The 25,791-nt window shown below is 48.0% G+C and overlaps 2 protein-coding genes across 12 annotated transcripts in view; one reads left to right on the top strand and one right to left on the bottom strand.

Annotated features, from left to right (window-relative positions):
• The window catches only part of CASZ1 (castor zinc finger 1), a 191,411-nt gene extending 180,276 nt beyond the window's left edge, over positions 1-11,135 (top strand). For 10 of the 11 annotated variants that reach the window (XM_041419870.1, XM_041419868.1, XM_041419866.1 and 7 more), the window contains 4 exons: positions 1,716-1,864; positions 2,860-3,094; positions 4,478-4,771; positions 7,956-11,135. In XM_041419870.1, the coding sequence (XP_041275804.1) occupies positions 1,716-1,864; positions 2,860-3,094; positions 4,478-4,771; positions 7,956-9,205 (1,928 nt within the window). In that variant the 3' untranslated portion in view covers positions 9,206-11,135. The remainder of the gene's footprint in view (positions 1-1,715; positions 1,865-2,859; positions 3,095-4,477; positions 4,772-7,955) is intronic. The other variant, XM_041419873.1, reaches the window with a different exon arrangement.
• An 8,443-nt stretch (positions 11,136-19,578) lies between these two features.
• Positions 19,579-25,791, bottom strand: part of PEX14 (peroxisomal biogenesis factor 14) — a 67,595-nt gene continuing 61,382 nt past the window's right edge. Inside the window, exons 8-9 of the mRNA XM_041419618.1 lie at positions 22,839-22,930; positions 19,579-21,433 (exon numbers count right to left, since the gene is read on the bottom strand). Coding sequence (XP_041275552.1) covers positions 20,971-21,433; positions 22,839-22,930 — 555 coding nt within the window. The 3' untranslated portion in view covers positions 19,579-20,970. The remainder of the gene's footprint in view (positions 21,434-22,838; positions 22,931-25,791) is intronic.

The raw sequence follows: 25,791 nt of genomic DNA, 5'->3' as shown, positions 1-25,791 counted from the left end.
GTTTGTTTGTTTTTTATACTTTGTAGTCTTCTTTTGGACCTACTGCTTGTGTTGGGTGAAATTTAAGGGTGCTCTGGTTGGAAAAAAAGGCTGGAACCAAACAAGGTTCAGAAAAACACCTCTGGGTTCTGTTCCTTCCCACTGCAGGAAAACAGCCACAGTAGCCAGAGCAAAACTTTTCAGCTTCGAATACATCAGGAATTTGTACCCAAATGGAAGTTAGTTTGTGGTAGCCAGGGTAATACATGTCAGCACACCACAGCCAGTGCCTACCCAGGTCCTGCTTACACATGGCAGCAGATCTAGCAGTTGCTGTTCTTTACTCCCCTTTGGTGTTTGAGGTGACAAAGCAGGGCAGTGCCACGTGGCACCAGCCCTCACCTGCCCTGTGTGACAGAGGTCCAGTCCCAGAGCACAGGGAGAGTGGGACCTAAACAAACACACTCCTGGCCTGCACATGAAACACTGGCTGTCAGCTCCACATGAGCTGGGGGGGTCAGGAGCTGTTTGGGAGTGAGGCAGCTGCAGCCTGTGCGTGTGTCAGCAAAGGGGGATGGGGTTCTGGGGTACACCCAGCAGTGTGTGCATCTGTGGGCTGGCCCTGCTGTGCAGCAGACACACATCCAGCCAGCACCCTGCATGTGCCTGCATAGATAGAGGCCGCTTGGTGGGGTGGTGTAGGTGTGTATGGTTTTACCAACACTCATTTCTATGTCAGTGTACATCCCTGGGGTTTATGTTGTGTATTTGTAGACAGCAGGTGCAGAAAGCACTGGCCTGTGTTAAGGGCTGTGAATGTTTCTGAACAAACACCCACAACAGATATTTTCAATGTATGTTTCTGTGTGTTTAATCATGTAAGTGTGTATGACTGGGGAGAGAGAGGTGAATCATACTTATGTAAGTAAAGGTGGATGGATGTAGACAGATGAGTAAAAGTGAGCCTGTCTGTAGGTCTCTACCTCTGTGCATATGGCCAGGGGAGGATGGGAAACAGCAGGTCCTGATCACTGGTGTAGCTGTGTTTAAACTATGACAAGCCACTGTTTATCAGCCGTGCAGTTTGGGATTGTCCCTTAATGGTTTGTGCACGGCTGGCACGCGTGGCTGTGGCCACGAGGAGCAGAACGTGTGAAGTGCTGGATGCCAGAACCCAAAGGAATTGCTGCTTGTCCAGTGGCTGCCCCTCTTGCACAACAGCTCTGGAGTGGCAGTAAACACTGCCTGGCTCATTCCTGTCTGACCAGAGCACACACACTGTCCAGAGCTAGGGTTGATATGAGACTGCTTTTCTGAGAGCACAGTTAGAGGGGGAAAAAAAGAACTTTTCATTTCTAATCTAATTATGAGCGTGTGTTTTGATTGTAGCTTCTGTGACACAGCTCAGTGTCCTGGTTTTGTTCTTGTAGTAAAAGAAAAGGCACTAGCTAAGACTGAAGAGCATTAGGCACTACCAGATGTAATGGCAATGTTCCTTCCTTTATAATGGCACAAAGAGGGATGGGACTGGGCTGAGGTCTTAGATCTCTGTACACTGTAATCCTCTCTTGCAGTTGCTCAGCAGGCAGTAGATTGTGAGTTTGGGTTTTTTTCCTTCAAGACTGTTCCTGAATAACCCATGACCACTGATAATGTTCTGTCTGATCATCTTCCCTCTGGTCCTGCTCCCTCTGGGAACCTTCATGTGCAACATAAATGTGGGTCTGTGTTTACAGGTTGCAAATACAACCAGGTGAACAGCCACTTCCACTGCATCCGAGAGGGCTGCCAGTTCTCCTTCCTGCTCAAGCACCAAATGACATCCCATGCCAGGAAGCACATGAGAAGGATGCTGGGGAAGAACTTTGATCGTGTTCCTACTCAGGTAGCTCCTTGTTGCTGAAGCTGTAGACCCACAGGCAGTGTTGGCCCCTTGGGTTGCAGAGCTGATGCAGTGCCAAGACACTTGTACCCAGCCTCTGAGGGATGTGTGTCTGCTCTGGGGGATGCTGCTGGGCAGTGGGAGTACACCCAGGGTAGCTTTACCTGGCTGAACTTACACAAGATGAGTAAGATGATGAAGCATTGATTGCAAAGCGTTGCTTAGTGCAAACAGCTTTTCCTTGTAAATTTTGTAGAAAAATATTGAGAAGGATAACACTAAAATACTCAGATTTTCTACTTTCACTCTCTCCCAGCTCTTTCAGTATATACAATTGGCTTATTAAAGTTAACGTGCTTAGGATGTGGAAGAATTGAATGTGCTGGTTAAAGATTTTTCCTGTTGAATGTAAAGAATTCACAGATGCTAAGGAACTGGTATTGCTGTTGGGGCAGCTTTTGGTCTCTTGTAAAAAGTTTAGGTACAAGAATCAGACTTAGGAAGATCTAACAAATAAATTTCTCTTCACTACTCTTCTAGCAGATGCTGAATCTAACCCTAAGAATTCTAGTGCACACTGAGCAGAAAATGCTGTGTGTACCCTCCATCTTTCAGGGGCTCAGCACTGAACTCAGGCATGGTTCCAGCATCTGACTGCAGCAGGACCCACGGGGTGAGGGGGCAATGCCAGCATTAACACCTCCTCTTTGGGAAGCATCAGAATCCACACGCCAGGATGCTGGTGCCAAGATTAACACCCCCAGCTCCCAGTGCAGCACAATTCACACACCAGGATGCACGTGCCAGGTTTAATGCTCTGAGCTCCCAGTGCAGGAGGAGTCATGCTCCCAGCCCCAGTGCCACGGGTTCCACTCACAAGCACGTGCCAGCTGTCCCTCATGGGCTGTGGCAGAGGGAGATAAACGTGCAGACAGATGGTTTTGGTCCTGGTATCTTGCTTTTGGTGTGAAAGTCCCCGTCTTGTTTTCCTGCTGCAGGTTATTGGCCACACTCCAAGAAATGAAAATCTCCCCCAGGTTGGCAGCATGGCACCCAGCCCAGCCTCATCAGGAACCCCAGCTTCCTTTCAGGGACCCCCAAGCATGATGGACACTGAAACAGAAGAGTACATGGATTACACTGGCTGTAGCCCTGGGGGCATCTCCTCTGAATCTTCCAACATGGACCGCAGCTGCTCCAGCACTCCAGTGGGCAATGAAAGTACATCAGCAGGTAAGGAGAAGGGTGTGTGTGAAATGGATCACCTGCTGCCTGCTCTCCTGGGAGAGAAGCTCATGAAAAGAGGCCAAGGAACAGTTGCACCTTAAAATACATTCCTGTGCCAACTTCAGTGGTGCCTCACACTAACCCAGCTCTCTCCAGCACCTGAGAGAAGAGGTCCATCAAAATATACACCTCAGGTATCCAGGAACTTAGCAGCAAACTTTTTCCTCCCATGAAGAGAGGTTTTTATCCTGGGTCTTGGAGTTGGGTATATTTTAATAGTTGACTTTAGAAAGAAAACAGTAAAAAAGAGCTGTGGGCCTCTTCTGTACTTAGAATTTTCTCTGGTACCTCTTTGTATTTCCTCAAGCAGCATCCAAAGTCAGGCACTTTATTGTACTGGTGAAGTACAACAGCAGATTGACATACACAGGGGATAGAACCTATCACATCTTCAGAAAGCAACATCTAAAAGCAGCTTACTGAGCTCCCTTCCTCACCCAAAAACTCTTGTTCCACTTGGTGCAGTTGCACAGAGCAGACCCCCTCCATCCCCTCTTTTGGAAAGTTCCTGCCCCGTTTGCCAGGATCGTGCAGAGCCGTGTCCCCCTGCCCTGCATTGCAGGGGCAGCTCATCAGGAGTCAGATACCTGGTAGGAATTCTGCCATCATGAAGTGGTGACCAGGGATCTCTCAGCTGTGCCTCCCCAGGGTTTAGTGGGATATTCTGCACAGGCTGCCTCAGTTTGCTTTAATTCCATGCACATTTTCCTAGTTTTCTGCCCCCCCAGTTCGCGGCCACCAGAGCAGTCACGTTGGAGGAGCACTGCTGGGTCCTGGCACATCATGGCACCTCCAGGGGTTCTGCTGGGGCAGTGGTTCCTGGCACACTCCTCTGTGCCAGCAGTGGCCCAAGTGCTAGGAAATGCCCCTCACTGCTCTCCAGGCAGGGAACAGCTCACCTGCCCCAGGTGTCAGAGCACCCCTACAGCTGAAGCAGGCAGCAACCCTAGAGATGAGCAAGGACCAGAATGACCAAATGAATCCAGAATTCCTGCCTGAAAGCCTGTGTCTCTTCCCCCGTACCATAAAACCACCTTACCTCCTGCAGAGACAACTCTCCTCTTCCTGGTGCTGTCAATTCCTCACCTTCTGTTTCTTCTCTGTTGCAGTTCTGTTTCATACATTTGTGAATGTATTTTCCATTTTCATCATATTGCTTCTGCTCTTGGGTTCTCATTTCAGTTCTTTTGTTTCTTGTTTTGTTGGGTTTTTTTGGTTTTTTTTTTTTTTTTTTTTTTTTGTTTTTTTTTTTTTTTTTTTTTTTTTTTTTTTTTTTTTTTTTTTTTTTTCTTTTTTTTCTGCTTTTTTTTTTCTCTCCACATTCTCCAGGCTGCCTGGTTCCTTCTACTGCTACTGCTGCTGCCGATGACGCAACCCACACTGCACCACAACCTCCACCACCATCTCTGCCTCCATCTTTCTCACAAGCCCTGCTTAGGTCTCCCCTCCCCACCCTCCCCTACCTCTTCTCCCCATCTTGTCTCTCGTACTCCCTGCTCAGTGCCACCCTGGGAGCCAGCAGAGGCATTGTCATGCCTGCCGCCAGCACCGCTGGGTTCTCGCCCATCATTGCCACTCCAACTCCAGTAAAAAGTGACGTTCCCTTAGTGCAGGATGCAGCAGGTAACACTCCTTTGCTTTCTCTCCGTGTCCTGTGCCCAGCTCTGTCCCCACTCACCCTGCCCATGGTTTTGCTCTGCACTTTGGGTGGGTAGAGCAGCAAAGGTCACTCTGTGCCTTGGCATTGTTCCCCAAGGGCCAATCCATGCCTGCTCCTTTTCCTTGCTGACAAATAACCAGAGCCAAGGGGAAACAAACCACAGCAAATCATTCATCGACATTCGGATGAATAACTGAGAGCAATTGCCACCAGTTCCTAACTATGAGAAAAACCTAACAAAATCCACAGCTAAAGTGCATTTTCAGTGTCTTGGTGACCTCAAAGTGGCCACAGAGCAAACTTTTGCTCATGTGGCATTAATGGGACTTGGACTTCTTGGTTAGATCTTCCAGGCCAGCCAAGCCAGTGCCTGCCATAGTGTGCTGCACAGGTGAATGTCTGATGAGGTGCCCAGGCCCTGTGTTTCAACTGATCTTGCAAACTTCATATCAAGCCACAAAGTTGAGGGGTGCCTTCCCAGGATGAGGAGTGAAGTACAGCCAGTGTCACATGATGACATCATCAGACAGGTTGAGCTGTTTCTCACACTCATTATTTATCAAGGCTCTAATCAGCTGCAGAAAGTACAGATAGATTTCAGTTTTGGGCTGCCATGATTCCCATGTGTGACTAAGATCAGAGATGTCTCAGGCTGGGTATTCTCATTCCATCTGGGAATGGCTTTTAGGGTGTGTCTCATTTTTGGCTTCTTTTCCCAACTGCTAGCTCTTTTCTAGTTAATTAAGGACATCTTTGTGCTTAAAGCTCACACTTATGAGGCTTCTGGCAGCCTTCAAATGTCCCAGTCATTCTTCCTGCCAGTTTCAGTAATGTGTAAATCCAAGGTCAGAGGTTGGGAGTATGGCTGGAGGACCAACTTCACAGGTTTCCAACTCCAGTTCATAGGTTTTTCTCAAGGGACTTGGCAGGAGAAGGATCCTTGCCTTGTCCAGAGGAGTGTGTGCCAATTAACAAAACAAGAAACTATCTTTGCTTCTTTTTTAACTGAACTGCATGCAGCCTGAAACATTTTTAACCTTGTGCTGTGCTTCCTCTAATCAAATATTTTAAAGTGTCTTTTGTTTTTACCTTGGTTTGGTGAATGCTGACATTATTAGTGGTTAAAGAAATAACCTTAAGGAAAACACCATTGAGATTTGGTGGGGATCCCATCCATTGAGGCTTGTAATCTTTCACAGGGTGCAGGGACTGAATGCTGGCAAAAGAGGAGAGTGCACCAAGTGTCATCTCCCTTCATTATGCCCTTGCTCCAAAACTTTACCTGCATGAGAAAACAGAATTGGTTTTCAACTAAAGTTTTAAGCACATCTGTTTGAACTATTTTAAAAGCTGTGTAGATACAGAGTTTTAAATGGGTAAAATTTAAATTCTGCTTATTTCCCATCCAGAGTCTTTTCTTTAAGATGGATTATCCCATATTCCCATCCAAAGGCAGACAATATGAACATTAATTAATGCTAAAGAACTTGATGGTTTGGCTGTAATTTTATTAAAAGGAGTTAATCTGGACAGCAGTGACTTGTCCAGGCACCACTGCACTTACATGAGTTGGCTGGGAGTGGAGAACTGGATTTTTCAATACCAGATGTTCAGGGGGGAGCAGAGAGCAAATTGGTCACAGATTCTGTAGTTAGGAGCCTGCCAATTTCAAATCTCCAGTGACAGAAAGTTATTCTTTGCCTGGTAGCTGGTTAAATCAGCCTTAGCGTGCAGTTCCCACCGTGGCACTCAGATGGTGTCACCATGGGTGACCTGAGCTGGTGTCCTGAGTCTGAGCACAAGAGCCAGTAACAAATGGTGCAGGAAAACCTTTTGTTCTTTGCTTATCCCACAAGCTGTACAGCCCAGCCGTGTGGAGAGGAGGTTCCTGCCACCGGTGCCTCTGGGAGTGGGGCAGGTTTCCTTCCGTGGTCACCACCTTCTCCTGAAGGCTGCCACGGAGGGGTTGTCACCTGGGCACCAAGAAGGGAAGCAGTGACTGTCCCTTCAGCCTCCCAGACCAGGATGCAAGCTGCTCTGGGTTCTCAGGCCCCACGCCCTGTGTGTCACAAATTGGGCCTCTTTTAAAAGACAGCAGTTTCAGCAGGGAGAGAGTAAAAAAAAAAGGATGTGTTAGTTGCAAGCTATAATTTCTAATTACACTCACAGTTCTGCACCTGGTGAGAAATTCTTGCCTCCAACCGTGTCTGTGCTGCATGTTGATACTGGAGATTGTGGGTTGATTCTGGAAACAGCAAGCAGAGAAGGAGAAAAGTTAATAGATAGACTGAGGTCGTGTCTTTGATGTCAGATGATCCTAGGGGACACGAGCACCAGCCAGTTCTGCTGGCCCTGTGAATCAAAGTGGAAGATAGATGAGGGATCTTTATTTATACTAGGGGCATCGTGGAATTTTTGAGACCCAAGGGAATGTTGCAGAGCTGGTATTTTCTCTCAGAGTCCACTGGCTAGTGATGATGAGAATTAGCCCCATTGAACATCTGTCCATCTGTCTTTCTAAGTGCACTCATTGTAATATGTAGGCTCATTACAGTGAGGGATGTTGCAGTCTCCTGGCCAAAGTCCATCCTGTTTCTATAAATTCCACACACCCCCCCGCTGCAGTTTTAATCACGCATGGGATCTTCCTTCACTTCCTGCCTGTCCTTGGCAATTGTAGTGTGTTAGGAGAGCCTGGATGGGGGAAAACAGTGCACATGTACCAGCTTTTAGCACACTGCAGCTCTTGGTACCACCCCAGGGAGCTACAGTAACACACCTCAGTCCTTGGGCTGGAGCAAGCCAGCTCCTCCCTATTAAAGTCTGATTTGAGGGAAATGGGACTAGAGATTAGAGAAACTGTGAAAGCAGCAAACCAGAAAGCAACAGTTCACATTTGTACAAGATCAGGTTTGCCAGGGCAGCAATCAGAGACAAGACAGGATATGCTGAAAACTGAGGAAGTGATGTCCAGCAGGCATCAGCCAGCCACAGTGCTGGGGTTTGGGCTCGCTGAGAGCTCGAGGCACGAGCTGCGGGTGGGAGCAGTTGCAGCATTGTGTCCTGGCAAACACAGAGCTTGCCAGGAGGGCTGGAGATGGAGAGACCTGGCTGTCAGCAACACCGCTCTGCGCTTTCTCTCCTCAGGGAACACCATCACCATGCCAACTGCCTCGGGGGCCAAAAAGCGTTTCTGGATTATTGAGGACATGTCCCCGTTTGGCAAGCGCCGCAAGACCGCGTCCTCACGCAAGATGCTGGATGAAGGGATGATGCTGGAGGGATTTCGGCGCTATGACCTCTACGAGGACTGCAAGGACTCCAGCTGCCAGTTCTCTCTCAAGGTTACCCACTACCACTGCACACGGGAGAACTGCGGCTACAAGTTCTGCGGCCGTACCCACATGTACAAGCACGCCCAGCACCACGACCGTGTTGACAACCTAGTATTGGATGATTTCAAACGCTTCAAGTCTTCACTGAGTTGTAACTTCCCAGACTGTCAGTTCTCTGGCAATAGCACACACTTCCACTGTCTGCGCTGCGGCTTCCGCTGCACTGACAGCACCAAGGTGACGGCGCACCGCAAGCACCACGGCAAGCAGGACGTCATCAGCGCCGCCGGCTTCTGCCAGTTCAGCTCCAGCGTGGACTGCGAGGTGCCTGACTGCAAGTACAAGCTCAAATGCTCCCACTTCCACTGCACCTACCCCGGCTGCAAGCACACGGTGGTGGGCATGTCTCAGATGGACTCCCACAAGCGCAAGCACGAGAAGCAGGAGCGAGGGGAGCTGCCTGCCATCTCCCCCGGCCCCGAGGGCCTTGCCCACTCCGCTCTTGAGTACGATATCCAGAACTCTTCCATCAACCTGGACAGTTCGCTCAACCTCAGCACTGACAACAACAGCTCCCTGTTCTTCCTGCAGAACGCGGCTGGCGTGGGCCTCAATGACTCCCTGGACCTCAGCAAGAAGCAGGCAGACGTCGCCGAGGGCCCGTCCCCAGGCAGAGCCGGGGCCGCGCCGCCGGAGAGGAGCGCGGCGGCACCGGGCTCCGGGGATGTGGAGGACGAGGACGACTCTTCCCAAGAGGATGAAGAGGACGATGAGGAGGAGATGAATGAAGAAGAGGAGGATGATGAAGAGGAGGATGACGACGATGATGATGAGGAGGACGAGGAGGAGGAAGACCTGAACACAGATTCTGAAGAATCGCTGCCGGACCCGGAGGGCCTGGCCACTAAAGAAGATGGAGAACCAGAGGAGGGTGCTTCTTCCACAGACCATGGCGATGCTTCCAGGCCTCAGGGCGAGCCAGCCCTCACCCCAGCCCCAGCTCCTGCCCCTGCTCCAGCTGCTGCCTCAGCCTCCACCGTTGCTCCAGCAGCTTCTCCTTAATCCTAGGGACAGCAGTGGCAGTGGTTTGGTTCTTCTCTTACTCAGATTTACTAAGAGGACCCCGCATAAGGCAAGAACAAAGATGGGGATGGCGAATGAAAAACGAACTCTGTGCCACACATGAGAGAGAGGAAGGAAGGAAGGAAACCCCTGCTCCTCCCCAGGCCCCAGAAGAGATCGGTTGGCAGCAGGACTGGTGCTGCATCACTCCATCCTACAGATCCCAGAACAGGGGGGCAGGATGCAGCAAAAAATACCCTTTCTATGGACACGAACCCTGAGGGTACCCACTACTTTTCCTTGCTCCCTGCACGGTGCGTGGGGCCTGTGCCCATCTGGGGACCCTTTTTTATGGGTGGGGCTCTATCACCCCAATTTTCTTTCTGGGTTTTATTTTTCCATGTTTTCAGTTGTACGATAATAATAATAATCTCCACTTCTTGGAGGGGGGTGGGTGGGAACAAGAGGTAATGAATTTTAGAAATATATATTTGTGTGTGTGTCTCTCTATATAATGTACACACACACACACATATATAAAATTAAAGGAATTGGTGTCACAAAGACAAGTAGCTCAGCTTTTGCCAGTGGGAAGGAGGGGGTGAGGAGTGTGCTCTCTCTCTCTCTCTCTCTCTCCACCCTTCCCCCTTCTTTCTCCAGCATTAAATGGCATCAGACAGCCAGGGTGGGAGTGGGTATTTATTGTCACATAAATGAGGATGCATTAATGAATGAGCAGGGGTGGGAATGGGACACTCCTCTGTTCTTCCAGATCCTTTTTACTGTTAATGATAATAATTTTGAATGCTATTTATATTGTAAAACTTTCTCAGTCTACACTTTCTCTGTAGGACACCTCTCCTCATCCCTGCTGTTGTGATGTAGGGATTTAGCTGAAGTAACCTGGGAAGAACACAGCAGGCAGTTCAAAGGGTCTGTCACACTGGAGGACTGGGGTTACTCTGCCATCCAGGCCCATCTCATCCCAACCCCTAGGTGCTTCCTCTCTGCGGAGGTGAGGCGTTTTTGTGGTGCTTCAGTACCCCCATCTCAGGAGCTGTGAGCTGCCCTGCCCCGTGGTGCAGCACGGGGAGCAGCCGGCTGCCAGCGGCGCGTCCTGGTCCCCGCGGCAGCCTCGGGACAGCGTGCCCCAGGCAGTGGCACCGGGACAGTCCCCTCCCCAGCCCTGGTGCCCAGCCCTGCTGCAGGCGCGCCAGCTGTGACAGACACGGATCTCAGGTGACTCTGGCAGGCTCTGGGTGCCCTGCTCAGCCCTGGGCAGCACCTGCCTGGTCCTGGGCTGTTCCAGACCTGCCCTGGGACAGGCAGGGCTCAGGCAGGGGCTCTGCAGCAGCCTGGGCTTCCCCTGGCTCTGGGCTCTTCCCGCTCTCTTTCCTGGCCTGGCCTGGGAACACACACTACAGGACCTGTCCCGGCCTCTGGCAGGTGCCACAGTAGCTGTTTGACCCCAGATCCTTGCCTGAGCCTGACAGGGCTTGTCTACACACGCCAGGGCACCAGAAGGACTGGTATGAATTAATTCTGATAGTTGTTTTGGTGCCAGTTTTAAAGTATACCAGATTAGTCTGAGCTTTGTCCTTTTTAAAAAAAAAAAAAAAATCATTTGTTTTATACCATGCAGGCACCCTCTCCCCTCCTCAGCTCCATGAGCACTTCAGCTCTAAGGGATCCCCAGGATTTGTTTTCACCCTGAACAGATAAAGGCCTGAAGAAATTTAGGTTGCTTTTTTTTTTTTGTTATTTCCCTAAGGAACTGGTGCAGATCAGGTCTGATTTATAAACAAGCAGCTCAGCTGTGTAAATGTGGGGACAGAATGTTCAGCTAATGTTTCAAAAGGAAAGGAAAAAAAAAAAGTTGTACAGTATTTTTCCTGTAAAGGTTATTACTATATATAGAACAAAAGAGAAACCACCAATGCCAAGGGGTGGAGGGGGAGGTGTCACCTGCCTTCTGGATAGCCCTTACATATGGTTAATTGTGTGCAATTTTTTTTCTCCTTTTTTTTTTTTCTTCTCTCGCTCTTTTTTTTTTTCCCTTATTTTTTTTTTCTCTCTTTCAATGTAGTGTATGTTTGTAGGGGTGGCAGGGGAGGGGGGGCCTTAATGCTGTGGTTTGAGGCTGACTTCACACTCCCAGCACTGACCAGACCTGCACGATTCCGAACTCTAACTTGAATTTTGTAGAGATGAAACAAATGAAAACAAATGAAATATTATCACTAGTTTGTAGTTTATTTAATTCTTTGGAGTTCTTTTCCTCTATCAGCTATTTGTGTGGCTTTTATTTTTATAGGGGGTTTTTTTGTTGTTTGTTTGTTTTTGTTTTGTTTGGTATATCCCCTACCCTCAGCTGTGTGTTCCCTAGCACAGCCCCGTTCTCGAACAGAATGAAGCTCACGTTCCTGGGGCAGAGCGATGGAATGATGCCCTGGAATTTCTCAAAATGGGATGGGGCAAAAAGATTTTACTTCACTAGCATTTGCTGCAGGTTCTGTACTTGTACATTTTCCGTGTGTTCAGCTACTTAGATAGTGTGGTGATGGGCTCCAGGAGGAATCCTTAGATTAACACGAGCCACATCTTGCAGAGCAGATGTGATTATTCTGTGCCGCCAAAATCAACAGGATCTCTGTCAGTGACTGTGGAGCAGGACCGAGCCCTGCTGGGAGCCAGGGGCAGCACGAGGCCTCCCGGGCCACTCGTGTCACTCGAGTCACTCGTGTCCGTGCCCTGGGACGGCGTCAGCTCTGCCCCGCAGCGGGGACAGCGGCAGCAAGGGGACAGGAGCAAGGGCTGGCGGTGCCCCAGCCTGCCCCAGCCCGGGGGCTGAGTGTGCCAGGAGGGCCCACGTTTATCTATGCACACCATTTCCCCCCAGGCACCCCAGTTCTCCCTGACACCTCAGCCCTTGTCCCAGAGCTGTGTCACCTCTTGTCGGGAGCTGGAGCTGAGCGAGCCCCCGGCCTGGCCCTGGAGCCGGCGCGCAGGACAGCGGCCTCCCCGTCCTGCCGCTCCAGCGCTGTCTGTCTGCAACAACAACAACAGAAAGTTGAACCCGGCTTTTTATTCTGCCATGTTCAGGCTTTAATTCGGCAAAACCCTTAAGCAGAAGAGTCTGAGTGGGCCCGGGTTTAAGCCCGAGCTTAAGTGCTTTTCTGAAGAAGGGCCTCACAGCCCAGACCCCGTCAGAGCAGGTGGTTTGTCATTCCGAGCTCTCGTAGCAATGGGACTGTCTAAAGAATGACCAGAGAAAGAGAGGGAGATTCAACTGGCTCTATAAGAAGAGGAAAGAGGAGAGAGGAAATGGAACTGTTTTGTCCAAAACAAGATAAAAACCAAACAATAATAAACCTTGAGATGGACCCTCCTGATTCTGCTACCATTCACTGCTGAAGAGCAAAAAAATTAAATAAAAACTATTGACTAGATTGTTTGTTCTAGCCACAAACTCAACTGGATTAAAGTCTGCGTGGAAGGAATTTTATAAAGAAAAAAAAATTTAAAAAAAAATTTTCCAATGTAGCAAAAAAAAAAACAACTTTAAAAAACAAAAATTAAAAAAAAAGACAATGAGGGAGGATTCTAGCCTTTTGTAATATCCATATTGCACACTAGGACTATAAGCCATTGCTAGCTCATTTTGAATTTTAAATGTGTAATTTTATTTTGTTTTGTTGTTGTTTTTTTTTTCTTTCCATGGGGGAGGGGGGAAGATAAATGCTTGAACCACCAATGCTCTTTTTAATGTTTTATAAATATGTATGTGTATATATATAAATATAAAAATAATATGTATGCACATATATATGTGTGTGTGTATATATCTATATGTATATACATATATATAGATATATAGATATATATATAGGTTTTGAGACAAAAATGCAGAAAGTGAAAAAAAACACCCTAAACAGGATGGTGTGCTCTGATTTACTTGAATCTGGTCTCTTCAGCACCTGCGTTATTAAGAACTGAATATTTTTCCACTTGAATTTAGTGCTATTAGAAATTTAATATATGTGTTTTATTTATTTGATTTTTTTTTTTTTTTTTTTTGCATGACTGATGCAAGGTTTGACATTTTCACTCAATAAAAACTGGAAAAAAAACCCCAAAGTTTGCAGCGATCGAGTTGTCTCCTTGCTCGGTGCGGTCCCGGTGCCGCTGAGGCCCGTGCCAGGATCTCCGGGTCTCTGTGCCCCCCTGCCCCAGCAGAGGCAGCGCCTGCACTGCTGCACTGGCAGCAGCTGCCTCCTTGTCAGCACAGAGGATTAGAGTCCTCTCTCTTTCAAAGCCCCTCGCTGCTCTGCCGCAGCTCCCGGCCATCCTGTTTCCAGATGTCATTATCTGAACATGCTCCTAATCCAGAGGTTTGTTCTCACTGCAGCTCTGCCCACAGCACATGGAATATTTGAATGGCCTTGTTTCCAGGTGGGACAGGGGACATGAACAACATCTCATTGCTGGAGAGCTTTGCTGGAACCTGCCTTTTCTCAGTGGGACTCTGACTGGACTTCATAAAAGAATGACTGAGCTGTGGGAGAAGCTGCAAGTTGAACAAATCAAAGTTTTTGCATTTGTTCCAAGCCCTTGCAGGTGGTGATGGTGCAGTCTTGCACCCACAGCCCTGCCCCTGAGGAGCAGCAGACACCAGGCAAGGTCACTTGTTCTAATGCCAAGACAAAATCGGGGCAGTTGCTGCTGCTGTTGCACTTGGATAGCTCCAGTATATCCCTGTAACAGCCTTGAGTCCTCTGGCAGACACTGGCACATGGAAATCCAAAAGGCTCCAGCCCTCACCTTTTGGGTCTCTGCTGTCTTGAACAGATGTTACCAGGACCTGAAAGAGACAAAACCTGCAATTCCTACCTACACAAACAATTCCTACCTACAACAAACAATTCCTACAACAACAAACAATTCCTACCAAATGGGTGAGGGCAAAGAGGGAAAAAGGCCCTGAGCATTTGTAGGTACAGGAGGTGCTGGAAGGGGTGACAGCATCCAGCCCTGGGGCACAACGTGGGCTCAGACACTCCCCTCACAGGGGTCAGGCATTGCCCAGGAGATGCCATGGTCCATCCTGAAGCAATCCCTTCATCTTCCCAGAGCAAGGCAGGGTGTCCTCACCCCCGTCCTGCTCTTGCCCGTGAAGTGCCCCAGGCCCTCCTAGCTGAGGAAGGGTGGCCAACAGAGGCAGCTTCCCTTCTTCCTTTTGCTCTTTTTTGGCAGGAAAACTCTTAAACAAACAAATGAAGAAACACAGAGGATTTAAGTAAACAGCTGAAGATTTATCTGCCAGGCAGACAGGGCTGTTCCCTCCCTCCCCACAGGGCAGTGGCAGCCAGCAGCCCCTGCCCTGAGCCCTGCTGCTGCCACAGCCCCAGGGACCCTCGCTGGGATGCCAGGACAGGGCCAGGCTCTGCCTGAATGCCAGAGCTCTGCAGCTGGCACGCTGAACTGGGCACACCGAGACACTTGGTCCGTGGCCAGAGCCAGTCAGACAGCCCTGGGGGGAAGCAGTGCCTTCATCAGTGGCCAGGTGATCCCTGCAGGTCACATCTGGGCCAGAGCCAGCTGTGCCCACAGGGGTCCAGCTCTGGCCTCAGGCACCCAGTGTCCCTCTGTGCCCACTCACAGCCTCTGCAGAGGGTCCCAGGGCTGGCACGGCTGCAGCCCCTCCACGTCCCTGCACACAGCACAGGGGGACCCCCTGCCAGGGGCATCCCCCACACTTCCCCATTTCCCCACACAGATCAGCAGGTTCTGCCTGCAGCTTTTAGAGCTGGGAGGGGAAAAGAGACAAGAAAGTGATGCAGTAGTGGGATTTTCCAATTCGAGGCTGCACCAGGCTTGTTCTAGCAAGCAGAAGAGGCTGTGAAGCAAGAGGGAGTCCCAAGCTCCACCTCACAGCCAAAACCTGCCATGGGAGTGTTGATATTACTGCAAAAAGCAGGCAGGTAAGCAGACAAGCAGGCCTGCAGAGATGGAACCTGCTGTTGACAGCGGGCAGAAAGCAAGGAATAATTCATCTGTACAGGAAAGCTGCAGCATTTAGTGCAGGGGGCAGAGCAAGGAGTAATTCATCTGTACAGGAAAGCTGCAGCATTTAGCACCCAGCCCTTAGTGAATGCACAAAGTTGAAACTGCTTAAGTAAAGCAAATCTGCTCAGAGAGATGGAAGAATGTCCACCCCAGAATTTGCTGGTTTAATTAAATCAGTTAAAGAAATTAATTTCAGACAGGTGGTACTACACAAAACCTCAGCAGTAGCTCTAGAAGCAGAGGTACAAAGTTGAAAGCAGCCTGTGAAGTGCTGGAAAGGAAAGAGCATGAGGAGGCAGAGATGAGGGAAGGTGACAGGAGGCACGAGCAGGATTTTGCCAAGCAAGGGGACCGAGACACAGGCAAGCAGCCTGGCAACGTGACAGCCAAAGAAAAATAGGCAACAAATAAGCCAGTTGTACTTCTGGATCCTCTGAATCAGCCCTACCCAGCCAATCACCTTCTCACACAGCAGACACAGTCCCAAAGAAAAGCAAGCATTTTACCTAAACCAATATAAAATATAGTGTCACTCTCCTATTCCTCTTCAGGCTCTTCTTGCAGCCAGTATCATAAAACATATCTCATTATTTGCACAAACATAGAAGAAACAAAATAAAACCCTGAAGGATGAATTCCTTCAGCAGCTGCAGAAAAGGGGGGCCTGCTAAAAAAGCAGGGTGTTGTTCTAGGAGGCTCCATACTGTAAGTAATCCCTGAGCAGTCCTGCAAAGCATTTGGGGAGATTTTTAGCCTGAAAGACACTTTACAGAAATAAATTGTAATTGAGTTTTAATAATCTTCCCCTTTTCAGAAAGGGCCTGATAGATGCTGCCTAGTGCTCACTTCTGCCCCATTTCAAATATTTTTACCTTATTTGGATGAAATATATTATTTTTCTAAAGAAAGGAGGTTGGGTTTTGTTTTTTTTTTTTCTCCAAAGAGATGGTTTTCCCTTCGTCCAGCTGGTGCCTTTATTAGGTTAGTGCTTGCTCCCTTTTGGGGATGGGATTGTTTTTTTCCCTGATCTGGGACAGACCATGCCAGCCCCTCAATCTAAAAGCATGCAGCTTGTACTGCACAGCAAGTGGAGAAGTCAGGCCTTGATCTCCATCTTCCCTCTTCCCTGATACCCCAAAACTCACCCCAAGTGCATTTCCATTTTTTAAAATATCCTTTAAGAGCATAAGAAGGGGTGAGAGCCACCCTTTCACCAGCCCAATACACGGACACAGCTCCAAAGGTGCCCATCCAGGCTGACTCCTGAGGAAGCAGCATAGTCTGGGCATAAGACAGTAAAAGGGAAAGTGAAGAAAGCTGGAAGCGTTCTCCTGTCCCCTTAGGTAAATAATTTCCCTTGTTTCATCTTCCAGCACCCCTTTATTTGTGTTTACAATCCCTGGAGATCCAGCCCTTCTTTTGCTTGGCACTTGCACAGCACCCAGTGGTGTGAGAGGGCTGGAGAGCTCACAGCTCAGGCTCATCCTCAGGTTTTGGTGTGCAGGGTCACCAAGCACAAACAATTTGTGCTTTACACAGAGCACCAGCACACAGAAAGGACCTTCCAAAGCTTCCTGTGTCAAAGCCCTTGGCAAACACTTAGATCTCCACAGCCTGCTGCTGCAGGGTTTAATCAAGCATGGAGACCTTGACTTCAACAAAACAGGTTTGCTGCCTGAGCCTGGACCTGAGCCTTTGTTTTCCCCAAGCACAGCCTGCCCAGCACAGGAAAAGCAAGGAGCCTCTGCAAACGCCAGCAACGGAGCAGACACCACCTGGGCTTTTCCACACTTTTTTTCACCAGCACCCACCAGGATGGACCTTCTGGCAAACCTTCCTCCCCTCTACGAAGACAAAATTAAGATAGAACAGAGACAAGAGCTCTTACTTGCCAGAAGAAGCCAAGCTGCAGCAGGGAGAGGGCAGGCTGAGGTGCTGGGCAGCTCCTCACTCACCCTGCACAGCCCAGGCTCAGGGCAAGGGGCCTCAGCTGGGCAGAGCTCGTGGGGCTGGGGCTGTGCAAGCTGCAGGGCCTTGCACAGACACTCTGCCCTCTCCTTGCTGCAGCTTGGCTTCTTCTGGCAAGTAAGAGCTCTTTTCTCTGCTCTCTCTTAATTTTGTCTGGGTCCCAAAGGTGCCTTTCTCCACAACTGTCTGTGTCACAGCTCTGTATCTATCAGCCAGGATTTTTACCATCATGTGTGAAATCCAAGGCACACTTACAAGTAAAATACTTTGCAAAGTCATCTTCTTCCTTCTGATCCCAAACACTTTGGTTTGTTTGGTTATGTCACCAACACACAAAAGACAATAAAAATAAGATTCTTCCTGCTTTTGACAAAGACGCAGTAAGACCAATTTGGAACATCTGAGGGTAAGGGTGGAGGGAGATGATCAGGAAACATCTCTCTTAACCCTTTCTCCCTTTTGAGTAGCCCACATTTCTCTTGCAGCTATTGAAAAGGGAATTTTTATAATCTCAAATTACTGGTAAGTACCAGTCTGCTATTGTTTCCTCTAGGAGAAAGCACAGGGTGACAGGCATTCACTGAGATGTAGCCAGATGACACTGTCCAGAAGAAGCTCCCATCACCTATTTTTTTATGTTATTAAAGACCTATAGAAACCATGTTAGGAACCCACTGAACTCAACTCTCTGCTGTGTTATTCTTATTCCTGTGTAAAACAGAGTACACAGTAAACCAGCACTTGAATAAACCAGGTGGTAGGGAACTGCTGCTGCTGCTCATTCTGCAGATAAAAGGTTCTCTACCTGGTCATCTTTCAGTCAACAGGATGCCATTGCCAGTGCCAACAGGCCAGTGGGGTAAGCATTTCACAGGGCAGCTGAGCTAAGAAGCTTGTTTCTAGCAAAATAAAAGAAAAAAAATTACAAGTTAGTAGTCAGGCCACGAGGACCAAAATCCTCTTCCTGAGCTGCTGCTATGCTGGAAAGAGAAGGAACACAACAGAGAGGAATAGAACTGGTGATTCTTGACTGTACCTGCAGGTTAGAAGGTTTGGCTTCTTCCAAATTTTTCTGGGATTCATCAGGTTGGAGAAAGGAAAAACTTTAGAACTGGCACAATATACAGAAAACCTACAGAACTGGTAAGGCAGTAAGAAAGAAAAACTAAAGGACAGAAGAGAGTAGTTAAAGAAAACTGCCTTCTACTGTGCACCAGAAATCCTGAGGTAAATGAATTGAACACTAGCAACATGGAGGAAAAGGGGGGGAAATGAACCCACAGGGATGCTTGTACTATAAACCCTGTAAGTCACTCTGCAAGGCACATACCTCAGCAACATATTTTCCACATTTCACCAACTGCTGTTGTCCAGGCACTTTCTATTTTCAAAACCTTCTATGCATACAAAATGTATACGGGCAGGACAATACTTTTTCATCACATCCCTGTGTTGTGTTTTCTTTTCACAAGGATTCCTGGCTTGGAGAAATGAAAAGTGTCATCTCTTAAGAAAAGCCTTTCTTTTTAAACACTTTCAAATTTGCCCTGTTTTAGCTAAACGTGACGTTCTTGGTGAACGTTAAACAGTGGAGAGAGAGACTGAGAGGGAGAGAGAGAGACACACACACACTCACTCACTCCTGGGGAAGATATTCGTCCATTTAAGGCATGAGAAATCATCACATTCAGCAGCAGGTCTAAATACAGTAATATGAAGGTCCCTTTCACTCCCCCGAGCAGGAAAATGTCACTGTGTACCAGACACCCAAATACTTGGGAATCAAGTAAATCCCTCATTTTTCACAAGGGAGCCAAATCCTTCTGTTGAACAATGATGGAACTGTAGCAGCTACAATTTACTTGCTGCACACCATCTCCTTTGGTGGCTGCCGGGCTGGGATGGCAGGGTTACACCAGTCATGGGATCAGCACAGCATTCCCTCCCGGAGATAAGGCTGGGGGGCCACGGGATATCTCACACGCTGCCTTCAGCACCTCCTGCTGCTGCTGGAAGGAGCAGGGGAAGATGATTCCACACCCTGCAGAGCCTCCTGCCGGGAGCAGAGGCACAGAATAACTGCCCTGCACCCCCGGGGGCAATTCCATCCCAGCCTCTGCACCAGGCTCCTGGAGCCATGTGCAGAGTACCCCACACTGCGCTCACACCACTGCCTCCTGCTGATACTGCCTAGGAGCCCTCAGAAAAACAACCACAAATGTCCTTTGGAAAACATTTTAGGAGGACCAGATTTCTGCAACCATCCCTTTCCCCTCCCTTGACCACCCTACATGCACATTTCTCCCCAAAATAAGAGCCACAGTAATCCAGTAATAACCTGGTGTTAAATAGTGGTAACTCATATTTATTACAATTATATACAATCATATTTTATATTTGAAATCTATACATGATCACACAGACGAGCACACTTGCTTGGTGAGGACAGTAAGACTCAGTTGTTACAAGAATTGCTCTGCTAAGATGCTCTGATGCAGTGAATAGGATCATTGGACACCACCACTTCACCAGCTGCAAACACAATGCTGCAAACTGTCAGAGGTTTAAAATTCACTGGTTTGTGTACAGCCCAGTGGGGCAAAAAAAAAAAAAAGGCTGGACTGGGCAAGAAGGGCCAGTGGTTAAACCTCAGAACTGGAGCTGTTCTCTCTGCTGGAGAGACTGCCTTGCTGAAGCAGGTGCCTGTCACTGGAGAGGTACCATTTATGATCATTTTTCTTCTCATTTAGGGAGAAAAAAAGGCTAAAAACCATTGCAAATATTCAGAATTAACCAACTATTTCACCATCTGATTTCACTCCATTTGTTTGTTCATTCATTCATTCAGGGCAGCTATAAATAAAAGAGATGTCAAAAACTGATGTGAGCTCCCTGTCTTTGGAGGAGGAAGGGTAGTAATTTTGGGATGAGCAGAGTCAGCTTCTTCTAAAGCCTTTTGCTGGGGAGCAATCATCAACAAAGCCACCTGTTCTCATGGATTTCACTGTGGCCATGACACCTGGACTTGGACCCTACCAATAGGCCACTCTGATGAGTGTCAGCATGTGGAGTGGAAATAGCATTCTTTGGACACCACAGAAATTCAGTGTTTTTACATGCTAGGTAGTTTCAGCAAACTGAGGCTTGGCATAAAGCTTAGAAGAGCCAAGACTGAGATCTGGTGAGGAATTTGAGGTTAAAATATTCTGCTGGGGATTTTTTGGTTGGTTGGGTTTTTTGTTTTTGTTTTTTTTTTCCAAGAGAGTATCAAGTAGTTTGAGAAATAAAACAGAGTTATTTTGGGAAACAGAGAACTGGTTTGGGCCTTATGTGGGATTAAAGGCTTGTGAAATCAAGGAGCTCAGGACAGACTGGTTTCTGAAATTGGAGAGAAGGGCTCTAGGATGCAGCAAGAGGCCAACTGCTTCTGTAAGAGGGCATATTGTGTAGCTGTGGTGCATGGTAAGGCCATCGGTCTGCCAGCCCAGCAGTGACCCCAGCTCACGGGAAGAAGGGCTGGGGGGGAGAAGGAGCCACTGCAGGACTGCAAAGCCCTGTGGTGAAACAGGGGAGTTGCGTTGCTCACCGAGCAATCACGACCCTGCTCAAGGCCAGTCAAGGGGGAATCACTGCAGGGAATGGTAGCTTTTCTCTCCACAAAATGGGAGAGGCACTGGGGACAGTGCAGCAGGCCGGGGAAGATGTGCAGCAGCAGCAGCAGCCAGGGTGTCTTAGTCAATCTCATTCTCGTTGCTGGCCCCCTCAGGTCTTCGCAGCTTTTCCACCTGCTCGTTAATCTGACCATCCCCTCCTCGCCGGTCCTCAGTCTGGACACCCAGACACTCCTCCTCATCCACGTGGCTGACATCATCATCCTCATCGTCCTCCTCCTCCTCGTCATTCCTTTTGGTTTCCCGTTTCTCCTCCTCACCCTGCACCTCCATCCGCACCTGGCTCGTGACGTCGATGGCCTTGGTGGCCTCCTCGGAGCTCAGCAGGTGGCAGCTGACCTTGGAGCCCTCGGGGCTGTGGTTCTCCTTCACGGGGGAGGACGTGGTGGACTCGTTGCTGACCGGGGAGATGTCACTGCTGCTGTTGTGGTTGGCGACAACAGGGTTGGAGGGTGAGCTTGGCTTCACTGGGATCTGCCACGACGGGATCTTAGGAGCTGAAGGGGAGGGAGGGAACTGCCTCCTTGGGGAGGACAAGAGGGGAAGAAAGGGAAAGAAAGGGGCTTTTGTTAGAAATACTGAGGGGTTTCAGCAAGACTGAAACTGCAAGTCTCTTTGCCATAAATGAGCAAAACCAAGGCCACTTCACTTCTCCAGAGAGATTCTTAAAGTGCTTTACAAGCACTCAGCAATCGAGCCTGTACACAAGGAAAACATCCCAGCTGGGCAGTCTGAAGCACCAAAATGATCTGATTTGGCCAATTTCACAAAGTAAGCTAGCACTCAGGAATGCTGCCTCTGAAAAGACAGGGGTGTCCCTTTGTAAGACAATCACTAATTAATTGGTACAGAAAATTCCCACTGGAGCAAGAAGTCAGACACACCAGGTGCCTGAGCCAGGGAATTTCACCACCTGGCTCTCACCTCATTGTGATACACCACTGTTGCATTCTGGCTCACTGCAATCCAGAGCCTTTCTCCCAGCCCCAGCATGTACTTTACATGTTTGGGCCAGGCCCTGGCTGCCACAAACTGGTTCAGCTCCTCTGACTTGAATGGAGTCATACCAGCTTGCACCAGCTGGAAAGCTGGCCCCGAGTCCTTTCCAGCTGGATTTTAAGGATATGATACCAGCAGGCTAATGCCCAGTACTAACAGCAGATTCCGAGTGCCAAAGAGGACAAATGTAAGTGCAAGGGGAGCACTGGTGCCCTCAGAGAGTCATCCATCATGAAGGGCAAAGCACAAAAGCATGTCTGATGTAGCACTCCCAGGCATCCTTGCCTGTGTATGTGAAACGTGGGAGTTTGCAGATGTCAGATGAAGGTCTGCAAAGGCCATGTGCCAGGGGGTCCTCGTGCCCCTCAGGAGAGCTGGCAAGTGCCACGAACAACAGCAGAGCAGAGGAAAGCTGGCTGCACTCAGCACTGCCTTCCCTGAGGCTGAAGGGGGAACAGGAGCTGCTCTCACCTCCCCTGCTGCTGCTGCCACCAGCAGCCACTGCAGAACTGGGCTGAGCTCACCCTGTTCTCTGCGGGTGCCCTGCTGTGGCACGATTCTTTTCATCCTGGCTATGCCCTGACCATGAGCAATGCAGCTGAACCGCACCCAGAAGTGACTTTTCAAAACAGAATACAGGTGCAGATGCAGTCAATTCCTCAGACTAGGTGAGAGACATCCTGACTGTGGGGGAAGTGCAAACAAAAAGGAAAAATCTTATCAATTCCCTAAGGACTCTGTGATTTAAGGCCAGTTTGAAAAGCATCTTGAGACCTGCAAACAGAAAGTGATAGTGGAATACAAAATGGTATTATTAAAATAGCAGTAACAGGATACAGAGGCAGTTCCTGTTTGAAATGCCTTTCCTCTCCCTGACTGAGGGAATCCCAGAAAGCACACAACAGTCTGCTCACACATTGCATCCATACCGGTTCAGGAGAAGTCCTTTTAAAGAGTAGATCTCAGATTTCAATTCATTAATATTCTGCGACTCCAGAATCCAGTTGGTGGAAGTTGTGGCCTAGAACGTGAAAAACAAGACATAAAGATCAATATCTGAACTGCAAGATAGTTCACCAATGTCACTTTTTCCTATGTTGTTCAGCTCCCATGTGGGAATTTCGAGTCCTGTGGACAACATACATAAGCTCCATCAGTTCAAATCTCTCAGATCTGAGCAAAACAACCTCCACACTAAGAAGTACTTGAACAGATCCCCAGGTGCCAAGACTATTCAATATTTGCTTTGTGTTTGGGAGACTAACTGATCTTGTCTCCAGTCTTGCCTCCCATGCACAACCACAGCTAAAGCATCTCAAGGGGACATTTCTTTTTTTAGGGGTCCAGCACTTGTGAGAATTCAGGCACAGCTGGGCCAACTCTGGATGTCTTCCACCAGCATATCAGACAGAGAAAAACACACAGAGAGACAAACCAAGTAGTTTGGCACTGACCCACTGAATGATTTCTAGAGAAGAACCAGAACTAGGGTCCTGAACAGCAGTGGGAGTTGCACTGAATCAGGTCCTTTACTCCTTCATGTGACTGAACTTAGCTGAGGCAACAGATTTGAATATTATATATTAACAACTGTTTTAAAACCATTTGCTCATTTCTCCTAAATCAGGAAATAAAGAAGCAATTATCTGCACTCTGTGGCATTTAGAGGTGGGCTGATAAAAACATATTTGAAAGTTGCAAAAATTTTCCTTACTTGATCTGAAGAATTAGATCTATGCTTGAGTTACCAAGTCCTGTCTCCAGAAGCAGCTGGACTAGGCACCATCTCTTGGATATTTCAAGGCAATGAGTGCAGTTTTGTGGGGATAAGTAACTCATGGAAGCCTGGTACAGGTGCTGTCAGAATTGCATCAGAATTGCCACAGGATACCAGGCAGAAATTAGAGTAAGTAACTGAGGATAACATGCTGCAGACAACACTTTTGGCACTCTTAACCCTTTTGGGAGCTTGAGAAATGGGAGTTTTCTAAGCACAGATTATGGCCTGTGGTTGCCCCATCCTTTTGCTCCAGTAATTCCTGTAGCCATGAGACCAAAGAATACTCATGCCCCATGTGGCACACCCCACAGTAATTTCTGCTAAAAGCCATTAGGAACAAACATACTGGTGAGTATCACTGCAGAGATAGTTGTAATAAATTCCCCACGAAAGGAAGCCAGAATTGGAATAACTAAAAACTTTTCCTCGGCAGTTCCCACTAGATGTGGCCAGAACTGCTTGTTCCTACTTACTCTTAAACAGACTTGAGCTACTGCAGAGTAACCCTGCAGCCAGCACTGCTCACAGTGACTTCTGGGCTTCCAACCCAAAGGGCTGGGAGAGGCTCGGGCTGTAGTAGCTGTGTTTTACACAGATGCATTCCCTCAGGATTCACACTCCCAGCCCTCAGACAGCAAGAATCCAGGAGCCACTGTTCTGGCTTTCTGAGACCTTGAAAGCTACAGCAGCACATTAACAAGGGAGTGATTTCCACTCACTGGCCTGCAAAGGACTCAAATTTCCAAAACACATATGGTGCCAGATGCCTAGGATTTAGAAATAAAATCTGACATCTGGGGCTTTTTAGCCAGTCTCTTTAAAAACAGTTGTAGAAAATTCAAGCCTTGAATTTTTATGTACGTTTTTTAATTACTTAAAGTCCCTCTTTTTAATTTTTTACAGCATGCCAGTAGGAGTTTGAAAAGCAGATATAAAAACTTACATTACAGCTGAGAAAACACAGCTTTTATTCTTTGGTTTGTGGGGTTGCCCAAGTTTTTCTTTGTACACATGAGGTTTAGATATCATAACAATGTGTGCTACCATTTCAGTGCAGGGGGTAGAGAGGGGGGAAGGAAAACTTCTTCAAGACTCTCTAAACCACCAAGACTTATTGCCTTTTTCCTTCTTAAAGCTCAACATGTGTTCTTAATCTTAACACTTAAGACCTGAAAACAGTTTTCCAATTTCCGGACTGGCTCCAGGCCACTGTCAGGCCACAGTTCCCAAGGAAAATTGAAGCAGAGTGTTGTGACCATAAACTGGCTTTCATGGTTGCATTTACAGCTGTGCCACTGAGGGATTCCTCCTGTACAGTGTGCACACACAGAGTCAGCTGTGGCCCACCAGTTACACACCATCAAAGGATCTGCATCAGATTAAACTCTGCTAAGGGGAGAAGACAACTGCTCCTGCTGCAGGTAAAGGGCTCTAACACTGCCTGAAGGGTCTGACAGGAAACTCCCTGTACAGAGAACACCACAAGGTAACTGTGAACAATCCTGGCCTTGGACAATCCAAGTCTGTGAGTCAAAGGAAGACTTCATCTCCATGAGACTGCTTCACATTCACCCTGCCTCACATGTCAACAGTTTCTGGCTGATAGAATACTTGGGCCAAGGAGTAAAGCACTAATTCTCACTGCCAGAAAGAAAATCAATTTTGGTTAAAAGTGGTTATTTTATTTACACATGTAAGGACACAAACTAGTCAGAATTGATGGTTTTATTGCCAAGGTGAAGTCAAGAGTCAAGGGGAATGGGTCACTGTGTGCCATTAACAGGGTTGTAATTGGGCCACCTGTTACACTCAGCTGACCAAAATCATTGAAATAAGAGCCCAAATAGTAAGAACGTTTGGCCATTACCTGGATCTGAACAAGTGACTTAAATACAGTCTTTCAAGTGTATGCTTGGCTGAACAGGATGCACAAAGTACAGGAGAAATACAAATGTGTAAAATTACATATTACATACACAAAAAAATTTCTCTGCACAACTGTCTTTGCTTCTTTTGGTCAGTGGACTAACTCCACAATAATTTCATCCCAAATGCAGCACAGAAGATGCAGAGCTGAGACCAGGTCTGAGGCCTCAGACACA

Source organism: Onychostruthus taczanowskii, unplaced genomic scaffold, assembly GCF_017590055.1.
Source record: "Onychostruthus taczanowskii isolate IOZ18803 unplaced genomic scaffold, ASM1759005v1 scaffold61, whole genome shotgun sequence".
NCBI lineage: Eukaryota > Metazoa > Chordata > Aves > Passeriformes > Passeridae > Onychostruthus > Onychostruthus taczanowskii.
The sequence above is the reverse complement of the archived record's forward strand: the minus strand, read 5'-3'. Positions and strand labels throughout refer to the sequence as shown.